General features: G+C 42.5%; 1 protein-coding gene across 3 annotated transcripts in view; it reads left to right on the top strand.

Moving 5' to 3' along the window:
• Nucleotides 1-12,501, top strand: part of LOC110803187 (tubulin-folding cofactor B) — a 35,959-nt gene that overhangs the window by 15,805 nt on the left and 7,653 nt on the right. Inside the window, exons 2-5 of one of the 3 annotated variants that reach the window (XM_022008674.2) lie at nt 10,232-10,279; nt 11,608-11,739; nt 11,842-11,993; nt 12,248-12,366. In XM_022008674.2, the coding sequence (XP_021864366.1) occupies nt 11,638-11,739; nt 11,842-11,993; nt 12,248-12,366 (373 nt within the window). In that variant the 5' untranslated portion in view covers nt 10,232-10,279; nt 11,608-11,637. The remainder of the gene's footprint in view (nt 1-10,231; nt 10,280-11,607; nt 11,740-11,841; nt 11,994-12,247; nt 12,367-12,501) is intronic. The other 2 variants (XM_022008675.2, XM_022008676.2) reach the window with 2 other exon arrangements.

Here is a 12,501-nt window from a genome sequence, read left to right on the forward strand (position 1 = left end):
CAGACCGTATAGGTACCCCCAGTTTCAAAAGGATGAAATCGAGCGCTTGATCAAAGAAATGCTGACTGCCGGTATCATCAAGCCCTCAACTAGCCCTTTTTCGAGCCCAGTACTTCTCGTGAAGAAAAAAGACGGCTCGTGGCGTTTTTGTGTTGATTACCGAGCTTTGAACCGAGAAACCATTCCAGACAAGTACCCCATCCCAATTATCGATGAGCTTTTGGATGAATTACATGGCGCAACAATATTCTCTAAGCTTGATCTCAAGGCAGGTTACCATCAGATCCGGGTCAGACCCGAAGACACCCCGAAAACGGCATTCCGGACACACGAAGGGCATTATGAATTTTTGGTGATGCCTTTCGGATTGACTAACGCTCCGGCAACTTTTCAATCCCTCATGAATGAAGTCTTTAAACCATATCTACGCAAGTTTGTTTTGGTGTTTTTTGATGATATTTTAATTTACAGTGCAAGTTGGGAGGAGCATGTGGAGCATTTGCGCTTGGTCTTGGGCGTACTCAAAACCCATCAGCTATATGCCAACTATAAGAAATGCGAATTCGGCAGGGATAGAGTGGCCTATTTGGGACATGTTGTATCCGATCAAGGGGTGGAGGTCGATATGGAAAAGGTTAGGGCCATGCTCGACTGGCCTCAACCCAAAAATCTGAAGGAACTTCGAGGGTTCTTGGGATTAACGGGTTACTACCGGAAGTTCATTGCTCGTTACGCACAACTCGCGCAACCCTTAACCGAGCAACTGAAAAAAGACGCATTTGGGTGGTCCACCAGAGCCACCGAAGCTTTTGAGGCTCTCAAGAAGGCCATGAGTGCTGCTCCTGTGCTCACAATGCCGGATTTCAGAAAAGAGTTTGTGGTAGAGACGGACGCCTCGGGTTATGGCCTTGGGGCCGTACTGATGCAGGGAGGGCGACCAGTGGCATTCTTTAGCCGCCTGTTGGGACCAAGAGCACAGACCAAGTCGGTCTACGAGAAGGAACTTATGGCTGTGTGCTTGTCCGTATTGAAATGGAAGCATTACCTTTTGGGTCGGCGTTTCATAGTGCGTAGTGATCAACAGAGCTTGAGATTCATCACACAACAAAGGGAGGTCGGCGCCGATTATCAGAAATGGGTGAGTAAGCTGATGGGGTTTGATTTTGAAATTCAGTACAAACCGGGCTCCTCTAATCGAGTGGCCGATGCACTGTCACGCAAAACAGAAGGGGAGTTTGCCTTGAGTACACTTGAGTCGCATAAAGGGGTGGACTGGACAGCCCTAGAGAGAGAGGTGGAACGAGATGTAACACTCCAAGGGGTGAAACAGGAGGTATTATCAGGGGTAGGGAGAGCGGGTTTCGAATTGATAGATGGGAAACTCGTCTATAAGCAGAGGTATGTGATTCCTAAGACATCCACTTTCATTCCCAAGTTGTTAAAAGAGTATCATGATTCAGCAGTGGGAGGACATACAGGGGAGGTGAAGACTTACTTGAGAATAGCACAAGAATGGTTTTGGGCTGGCATGCGAAGGGACGTGACTGAGTATGTGAGGAAATGTGAGATTTGTCAGAGAAACAAGCTGTCTCAGTTGAGCCCAGCCGGATTGCTCCAACCACTGCCGGCACCGTCACTCATTTGGGATGAAGTATCCATGGACTTCATTGAGGGTCTCCCACTGTCTAAAGGGGTGGACACCATCTTAGTAGTGGTTGATCGCCTGTCGAAATACGGCCATTTCATTGGCCTACGCCATCCTTTTACAGCGGTAACCGTAGCTGATGCGTTTGTCAAAGAGATAGTCAGGCTACATGGGTTCCCATCCTCCATCCTCTCTGATCGTGATCGGATTTTCTTAAGTATATTTTGGAGGGAACTTTTTCGCCTACAGGGCACATCACTCAAGCGAAGCACGGCTTACCACCCTCAAACGGACGGCCAAACTGAGGTAGTTAACAAGAAGTTGGAGACCTACCTTCGTTGTTTTGCTTCCAGCCAGCCGAGAGCTTGGGCTAAATGGCTTCCATGGGCAGAGTTTTCGTACAACACCACCCCGCACAGCTCAACTAAAGTATGTCCATTCAAGGTGGTGTACGGGAGAGAACCCCCCAGACTTATGAAGTTAAGCCAGCAGCACACTGTCGTGGGGAGCCTGGAGGAGAGGTTGCAAGAACGAGATTTTATGTTGGATGAGCTCCAGTTGAATTTGATCAGAGCCCAACAGAGAATGAAGGAGTATGCAGATCGCAAAAGAAGAGAGGATGAGTTCGAGGTGGGGGACATGGTCTATCTGAAACTGCAGCCGTACCGACAAAAGTCCTTAGCCAAGAGACCCTTCGAGAAGCTTGCTGCAAGGTACTATGGTCCGTTCCAAGTCACTCAAAGGATGGGCAAGGTGGCCTATAAACTCCTGTTACCTGCCACATGCAAGCTGCACCCAGTGTTTCACATATCGCAGCTCAAGCGGGCTGTTGGCACTACCACCGTGGCCCCAAACATTCCAGAGCAACTCAATTCAGAGTTAGAGCTACTCACCGTGCCAGAAGAGTTGCTGGAAATTCGAAAGGGAAGTACCGGAGGAACAGAAGTCTTAGTGAAGTGGAAGGGACTGCCTACATTTGAGGCCACCTGGGAAGAGGCAATCATGATCACACAGCGATTTCCTGACTTCCACCTTGAGGACAAGGTGCATAATTTGGGAGGGAGTATTGCAATGCACCAGGGGGACGCTCCTACATTCCAAGTGTATACAAGGAGGAAGAAGAAACAGTCAGCGCTACAGGACAAGGTTGGAGCAGACACTGCAGCTACCACGTCAGAAGGAAGGCACCACCCCACTTAGTGGAGGCACCCCAATTGCAGTCTCTGTCCTGATACTTTTTGTTAATGAGTTTTGTCTTATTATAGTAGTTATCAATTAAATAGGGAGGGGAGGAAATGAGCAGGGTATGTTGAATGTATTTGGCTGAATAGGGAGAGTAGAGGGCCTCTCGAAAGTTCTCAGAATACTTGTAAAATTGCAAGCTTGAAGCTTTATCCTTTAATATAACAACCTTCCTTTATCCTAACTTGAGTGAGTGACTGAGTTCATTACAGTGTGACCTCATAGGATTAATATATTTTAGTTGTAGGCCCAATCAATATTGTCCTAGTAATCACATTTATTCTCAAGCAAGCAAGTATGATTAATAACATAATTAACTTATTATCTTCATAATTAATTCCTATTTATATTTAGTAATTGCCGGAAATTTCTAAGGACATAATTCCTTCGATTACAAGATAACTCAGTCCAAGAGAGCCACCTTGCCCAAGCCTTTTGGTGCCCCGAAGCAAAACACCTCAAGTACGTCTCAAGTCTTTTGTTCACTACCTCTGTTTTCCCATCGGTTTGGGGATGGTAAGTTGTACTCCTATTTAGTGCATTGCCTTGTAAACGAAACAACTCCTTCCAAAACACACTTGAGAGCACGCGATCATGGTCGGATACAATTAGGGGTGCAAACAAGCCGAGGTGAGTACTACCCTGTTCATGTTTATGTTCATTTAATTTAGGTGAGCTCGAGCCCGAGCCCGAGCCCGAGCCTGATCCCGAGTTTGAGCTTTCAGTCGAGCTCAAAAATCTGTTCAACCTCGGTTCGTTTAAGAGATTTTGTGTTCGTGAGCGGTTCATAAATTTCTCGTTTATTAACCGAGCCGAGTTCGTAAACGAGCTTTGCATTTTAAAGTTTAACATTTGAAAACATAATTTTGAATGTGCACTGGTTTAGCCATTTAAATTTTAAATATTTTTATTCTATTATATATTTTTTTGGTTGTTAAAATTAAAGTCAGAATACGATTTTTATCTATGATCATACAATAATGTATGGAAATTTTGATTATGAACACAAATAGACGAGCTTGTTCATGAACATAAATAAAGGACTTGTTCATGAACATAAATGAGCAAGCATATGTATGTTCATGTTCAAGCTCGTTTATTAAACGAGCTTCAAAAGTTGTTCAAACACGACTCATTTATTAAATAAACGAACATGAAAGAGCTTTAATCGAGCCGGAACCCGAGTAGTTTATTGAGAGTCTCAGCCCATTTGCACCCCTAGATACAATAGATGATGAAAATCCATGTAGACGTACAACCTCTCTTTTAAATGCTTCCGCCACTGTTAGGGCAATAAAGGGTGGCGCAGCCCAATGAAATGTGCATATTTCGAGAGTCGATAAACCACCACAAAAATAGTATCACCCCCTTTGGACATGGGCATCCCCTCAGTGAAAACCATAGAGATGTCGACCCATACTTAGGTGAGATTAGGGAGCGGCTGAAGTAGCCCCGCCGGATTCTGTTGTGATGATTTATTTTCTTAGCATACTTCACATTGTCTTACGTACGCAGTCACGTCCTTCACTATAGAGATGTCGTCCCATACTTGGGTGAGATTAGGGAGCGGGTGAAGTAGCCCTGCCGGATTTTGTTGTGATGCTTTATTTCCTTGGCATACTTCACATCGTTCTACGTACTCGTACTTGCACATTCCGGGCCAAAACCAAACTTGAGCCAGGCGTAGAAAGGTCTTCACCTTGACTGCATTCCCACCCAACGTGCTGTCTAGGTACTCGAACAGTTGGGAATAGCTGTAGCAGATTTGGGTATTACTTTCCTCCCCTTGTAGAGTAACATGCCCTCACTTTACTCAAATCCCACCTTGCTTTCTCCTGCCAATGCCAACAAACTTTCTTTGATCCCCTTAATTAAAGGATCATTTTCTATCTCTTGCTTTGAGGTCTCCCATATCACGTTTTGCGTGGTCACCACAGTACCCACCTCCACCTTGTCGTGTGTTTTCGTGGAGAGCCCATCCGCCACGCGATTAGAGGAACTCGGTTTGTAGTGCACCTCAAAGTCGAAAACCATAAGTTTGCTTACCCAATACCCACTTCTGATAATCTGTCCCTATCTCAGTCTGTTGTGTGATAGACCTAAGGCTTTGTTGGTCGGTTCGTACCACAAATCGCCTCCCCAGCAGGTAGTGCTTCCACTTTATCATGGAGAGACAAACCGCCATTAGTTCCTTCTCATAAATCGACTTGCACTGAGCTCGTGGCCCCAACAACCTGCTGTAAAAAGCAATCAGTCGTCCCTCCTGCATCACTACAAAACCTGACACGATCCCCGACACATCGGTTTCTTGTACAAATAGCTTCCCAAATCAGACATGGCTAGCACTGGGGCGACACACATTGCGCGTTTCGGCTCTTCAAACGCTTCGGTAGCTTTTTCCGACCACCCAAAAAAGCATCACTTTGTAATTGATCAGTCAAAGGGTGCACGATTTGGGCATAACGGGATATAAATTTTCTGTAATATCCTGTTAAACCCAGAAAACCACGGAGTTCCCTCAAATTCTTGGGTGTGGACCACTCTCGATCATGGCTTGGACCTTCTCTAAATCCACCGAAACTCCTTCCCTGGATACCACATGGCCCAAGTACGCAACTTTCTCCTTCTCCCTTCTCAAACTCGCATTCTCAGTACCAACTCTTGATGGCTAACATGATCTTCCTGGTTATGACTATATACCAATATCATCAAAAGTACTAAAACAAACTTCGAAGATAAGGCTTAAATACCTCATTCATGAGAGATTGAAAAGTCGATGGTGTGTTTGTCAAGCCGAACGACATGACCAAGAATTAATAGTGGCCTTCATGGGTGTAGAATTCTGTTTAGTAGGTATCCTCCGCCCTTAGTCTGATTTGGTAGTATCTTAAGGCCCGATAATCAACGCAGAACCGCCAGGACCCATCTTTCTTTTTAACCAAAAGAACCGGGCTTGAAAACGGGCTCGTAGAAAGCCGAATAATACTTGCTTCCAACATTTCCCTGATTAATTTCTCTATTTCATCCTATGAAACTGGGGAGATCTATAAGGTCTGACTTGACTTGATTGCTCCCTTCCCTTAGCACAATAGCGTGCTCCGCTTTCCCGGTCTTGGATTGAACCTAAACCACCCAATGTTTCCAAATTAGTCCAACTTCGTACCTTTCCTGGAAAGGCTTCGGCTTTGACTCCGCGCCTTTCCAACGGTTTCTCCCCTGTGGTAGTTCAGGTCTAGGGCTTGAGCGCCCCGATGGTCCCAATCCCCCTCTGGGTCCAGAGGTGCCATCTGCCGTGTAATTGAGTAATTGACACCTTCACCTCAAAGAGGTCTTCGGCTTTATACCTTGTTATGGCCCAAGGAGCAGCAATACTCGTACTCTAGAAGGATTTCTTAAAATAATGCGCTTTTTTTTCTTCGACTCTTCGTGTCTTGACCTAGGTTGCACGGAAACGGGTACGGGGACGGGTACTGGGACGGGTACGGGGACGGAAAACGGCAAACTCAAAATTGCAAAAAACGGGTACGGCATGGATTCGGCAAAAAAATTAAAACATTAAAAAAAAATTAACTTTAAATATATAAAATATTCTCCTTTTTTTTTTTGAAAGGAAAAATATTCACGGATTCACCTACTGTGTGCAATGTATAAAATAAATAAAATAAATGCATGAATAAACAAAAAAATTTAAATAAAGAAAAATAAATACATGAATAAAAATATAAATAAAGAAAAATAAATAAAGAAATGTAATGCAACCCCAAAAAAGATAACAGCTGTCCATAAATAAAGGAATCTTTCCCCTTTGATAAGGACAAAACTAGGCACAGTAAATAAAAGAAAAATAAAATAGTAAAGGGAATGGGCCTTGAATTCCTTTATCACGCTAGTCTTCTTTTTCTTCTTCTTCGTCTTCTTCGTCTTCTTCATTCTTCACGCCAGTTTCTCTTCCATCGCCATTGTTAAAATAAAAAGTCATCTTCTTCCTTAATCAACCAGTGGCGAGGGGTTTCAATGGCCGGCGAGATCTTGACAGCGGCGAGGTGCGAGATCTTGACAGCGGCGAGGTGAGAGATCTTGAAAACCCTAAAATGTGAATTTGGCCTCAAATGGGTATGTGCAATCCTATTCAAATACGTACCCATGCCGTACCCGAGTTTACCTAAACCGTACCCATAAGCTACCCGCGTACCCGCCGGTTTGGATTCGCCATGGGTACGTATCCTGGGCGTACCCGTATTGTACCTTATCCGTACCCAGTACGGGAAACGGTACCTAGGAGCCGTACATGTGCTTCATAGGTCTTGACATCCGCATCGAAAAGCTTCGCTTAAGCTCAAAAGCTTGAAGAGGCCCAAACTTAAAAGTGTTGCACCCCCTTGAAATGAGCGTTGTAGATCTAATCTATAAAGAATGGTACCGGCGGCAACCCATTCGGCATATGAAACAACGCATCATACTGCTCAAGATCACCTTGCAAAAACTCATGGTGCACCACATCCACCTGTTTTGCTCCGTTCTTCCCTTCTAATGCATTTAACCCGAGCAACATTCCACCGCACTGCTTCCGCATTTTTCGAATCATGGCTTTTTAGGAAATTCTGGAACGAGACAATGAGGGGTCACCTTGTAATGTGACTGTCAGCCCATCTAGTTGAAACTTCATCAACCGCGACTTCCAATTCGTAGTCACTGGTCCTAACTTCTCCAACCATTGTATACCTAATATTAAATCTGAATTTCCCAAAATTAAGTGCAGGAAATCTTCTCTTACTTGTACACCTCCTGCTAGCGTGAGAGTGACCCCTTTGTAAAGCCCAAAACCCTCCTCTGCGTGGCCAATTCCCAAGGAGACCCCAAATCCGCCGGAGGTGGTCGCCAAATCTTCCACCGCTCTCAATGAAACGAAATTGTGTGTTGCTCCTGGCTCGATCATTACAACCACTTCTTTGTGCGCTATTACCCCTATCAACTTCATGGTTTTCTGATTCGAGAGCCCAACAACCGAATTCAAAGAGATCTCCACCGGTTCAACTAGCAAATTTATGTCTCCTTCGTCGTCGTGTTCGTCCTCCTCACCTTCCTCACCTTCCTCCTCCGACAAACATGCCCTATCCCCCAGTTCTCGTCGCATCGGAAACGTAGACCCTTCTCTTTCTTCTCTTGGAGCTGCTTTTCCGTCAACCTTTTGAAATCGCCGGAAGGTCGGTTGTTTTGATTTGAAGATCGGTGGTAAGCCGTGGATATCTGGGAGTAACTAGAACCTCGTGGCCCATTTTTTGAAGCACTCGTTGGGCCGGCTTGGCTTCCCACAGACGATGTTTGGCCTCCCAAATTCCTACTCGGACGCGTTTCATATCCTGATCCACCGACATAAGAGCCCGACCTGCAACTGTAAATGGGGAGTGGCTTGGTTTGACCCGGGTTCGTGGATTCGAATTTTCTTGGCCCATTTACCCCGTTTCTTTCTTCTATTCTGGCGGCTACTTCCATGGCTTGTCTTGTTGGGTTTTCAGCAGGGCTAGTTGAAAGTCTTGGTCTTCCCGGAAACGGTTTAACCTTCCATCCAACAAGGTAAAGGCTGAAGTCACCTTGTCACCCTTCTCCTGACTCTCCACTTCAAAGGCTATGTGATTCTCCTCTGCAATAGTGTTTCTCAGTTGTTCCAGACTCGTGCTTGCGACCTCGGTGACCAACTGTCCGATGGAACTCGCAAGCCCATCCAACTGTTCTTTCACTCCTCCCAGGCCCTGTTCTATATTATCTAACCTTTGTGTGTGTGAGGCTAGCATCGTGCCTGCTCTGATACCAAGTGGGATGAACTCAGATCCTGCTGACATAATACATCAATATTCACGCACAAATAGAAGGAATATTAATTGTTTGCTTGATAGAGCCATAGAAAAAATACGCGGATGCGGTCGTGTTCGCGGTAACGGTCGCGTTGTCGCGGAAATCGCTTGTAACGGAAGAATAGAACGGATCGCGGCTAACGCGGTGTGAATTTTTTGAAAAAAACCACGTTAGCATGTCTAAGCCTTATTATTACATTTTTAGTCTAAAAAGTATTATATCAAGACAATATAACCAAATCTATCCTAATATGAGTGACTATTATATTCTGTGAACAAATAAGCACTAGAAATATCATGTTTCATAAACTACATAACTAATTACAAAAATATTTTTGGTCAATTTATGTAAAAGAACGGTGTAACGGAGAAAAAAACGTCTAACGCGGCGAGTCACCGTTACGTAACGGACGTCGCGGGGAGAAAGACGTGATTTTTGTCAAACCGTAACGTAACGGGTTTTCGCGTAACGGCAAATCCAAAATAGGTTACAGAACGGCCGTTACGTAACGGAACGGCCGAGTTTTAATTCCATGGATAGAGCATAAAGCTTGTAACACAAAATGTTGAGAACATTCGCGAGGGTCCTTTCTCTCCCTAGTTTCCACTCAATATTTCTCAAGATGTCTTCTACTGATTTCCTCCCTCCGGTTTAATTACAATTCTACTACAAAAGACAAAAGTATTTAATCAAAAGCACATAGGTAGCAAGTACAGTTGCAGTAGGACAAAATCCCTTAATGACTCAGAACCGTTGCCACCACTTCTGTTGGTGCTGTTGGTGCTACTGCTGTGCAAAAGCTGCTGCCTCCGTTTTGTCCTCATGTTGCTTCCGTCTTCTTTTCCTGGCATATGTACGGATCAAGGGTAGGTTGGGTGAGTTCATTGCAGCCACTAGTACTACCATTCAATAGCAGGCTCCCTAGGCTGAGTATTAACAATGGAATACTCGTAGAAAGTTGAACATTATGAGAAAAGGTGTTTAAAATACTCTTAACACTAGAATAATCATAGAGATACCATGTAGTTATGTAAATTTTGGTAGTGTTTAACATTGGAACTAATATTTGATTTTTTTTAAGACTCCATTAGTTCCTTACACCTATTCTCTGTTCTCCTGTTTCTCTCTCTTGGTCTCTCCTCAATGCTTTCTTTCCTCAGTCACATGAACAAGGTGGTGATGGTTTCAGTGGTTTTCAACCTCCTCTCTACACCATAAGAGGCTGTAATTAGTGAGGGAAGAGTGAATTTTGTGGCAATCAATGGTGGATTTAGATTTAGTATGGGTTCACTGGACCCACACCTTATCTGGAAAAACAAATCTGCAACGTAAATTAAAACAAAAGCTAGTTATTAACAGGTGAACGTGTTTCCTTTCATAATATATCCAGCGGCCTATTTTTTATTCTCTTCGCTAATAATGCCAAACCTTCTGATAATGTGAAATCTTTCTTCTTCTGCCAGCACTCAACAGTCTGTCATCTCTTCTCAGCAGGTCAGCAGCACGTCGACACTTGGTGGCTGCATTGGTGGTGGTGAGGTTAGACATTCTTTGCTCAACAATATCTTTCTTCTTTCCTTTGATATTATTTGATCTTCCTATTCTATCCACTAAAACAAACCACCTCTAAGCTTGTGGCAGATCTGTTTTTTAGATAGTTCCTGCAGCTTCTCGCCGAAAAGATTAGAAGCAGATCAGTACTCTAATTGTTTGTTTTGATCCAGGCCCTCTTTATTAAATAATAGAAATAACTAAGAACATACTGGGTTAGGATTGCTATTCAGCTAAACCCTCTTTTCCCCTCACTCCCCTGTGGCCTTGTTTTTCATCTAGATCTCGAATATTTTTTAAGGTAATTATCTTATTTGTCTAATTACTAATTGCAAATATATTCAATTTGAATTAAAGTTGGTTGATCAATGGAGTTTTAGATTAAAGTCAGATTTATAGTTTTCATTGAATGTTAGATCAAAGTTCAGATTTTAGTGTAGAATTAAACTCTATTTGTTGTTTTACCATTTAAGGAGTTAGGTTTGAATATAGTGTAGAAATATTGTTATTTGAAATTGAAATCATTGATTTGAATAGGTTGACAATTTGACATGTGATATTCGATTCAAATTAGTTCATAATTACTGTGATGTATGAATTTTGAATTTGTGATTGTTAATATGTACGTAGTATATATTTGGGTTATTGTTATATTTTACAGTTTGGAGATGAAGGTTTTGGAGTATTTTTTGAAAGACCGCTTGTCAAAGCCACAAAAATCATTAGTGTGTTCTTCCCCAAATTCAAGACTACTTGAACCACCTTAAAACAAACCTCCAATTCATTATATGTGTCTGAACTATGAAAGACTCCAAACCCATAACCATAAAGTTCTGCCACTGGTGGCAATCATGGGTGGTGATGACCGTTTTGGGGGGTGGTACTCGTGATTATGTATTATGTATGTGGTGATATCAAAATGTGTGGTGGTGGTCATGGTGGCTATGGTGGTATTGGAACCTATTGTGGCTGAATAAGGGGTGACTTATGGTATTGTGGCTGAATAAGGACTCCAAACCCATAACCATAAAGAATAAATGTAGGCATGTAACTAACGGAGAAGCGACACTTATATGGTGGAGCATATTTTCCTCTCTCTCCCCTTTCTTTTTATCTCCCTCTATTCTTATTTGCTTTAATATAAATGACCACTTAATCATGTGAATAGTTTTATTTACTACTCTGTATAATTTTGATGTTGAGTTTCTTTCTTGTTAACTAATACTATTACAACTTTTTTGTGCGAAATAGTCTTTGCATCTCTAGGTCAATTTGTAATTATATATACTTTAACATTTTGATTTTTTGGTTTCTAGGAAACAACATTGAAATAATCTTCTGATTTGATGGCATCTCGTTTGCAAATTCAAGGGGATGAGTCAGTCCTCTGTCATGTTACACATTCTAATCTCAAGAGCTTCAATGCTGATGTTCGATTTTCACTTCAGGTGCGTGAGCTGTTATCTTCCAATTACTCTTTCTATTATAATAATATAATTTATAGTGATAATTCTTTCTTCAAATTAATATTATGTGATGTATATGGTCAGCTAACTGTGGAAGCCATGAAAGAGAAGCTCTGGAAAAAATGTGGTACTTCTGTAGATTCAATGTCCCTTGAGCTTTATGATGACACAGGTGCTAAAATTGCTGATCTGAGTGATAATGCAAGACCCTTTGGGTTCTATTCTCCAATGAATGGGTGAGATAACTCCTCGTGTTTCTTCTCGTGTGCATTTGTTGTTGAATTTCTTCTTTCAATTGTCAAAAAGAGTTGCTCTATTATATTGATTCCGTTTTTAAGTTGTTTGGTTATTCTTTTCTAATTATTTGTAATATATATAGAATTTATTCCTTAAAAGTCATTTTTAACCCGGGGCTATCTCTCTATGCAATCATTTTAACTGATATTGTGTTCGGTTTATTTTTTTTTTCTGGCCCGATGGGTCACAAAAGATGTCGGCTGCATGTTGTAGATCTTGACCCAGCATCAGTAACTTCTGGTGGCTGGCTGGAAGACACATCTTTGGTGGAGAAATATGAAATTTCCGATGAAGCTTTTAAAAAACGTGATGGCAAGTATCCCCAAAACTATAATCTAAGCTTATGTAAAATCTTGTGTGTTTTTAGTGTTTCTCATTTTCCTCTCAAGGAGTGATATTTATCTTCACCTGTTTCCTGTATTATCATGATGCTAGAAGTTTGGCCAA

Source organism: Spinacia oleracea, chromosome 2 (genome assembly GCF_020520425.1).
Source record: "Spinacia oleracea cultivar Varoflay chromosome 2, BTI_SOV_V1, whole genome shotgun sequence".
Lineage (NCBI taxonomy): Eukaryota > Viridiplantae > Streptophyta > Magnoliopsida > Caryophyllales > Amaranthaceae > Spinacia > Spinacia oleracea.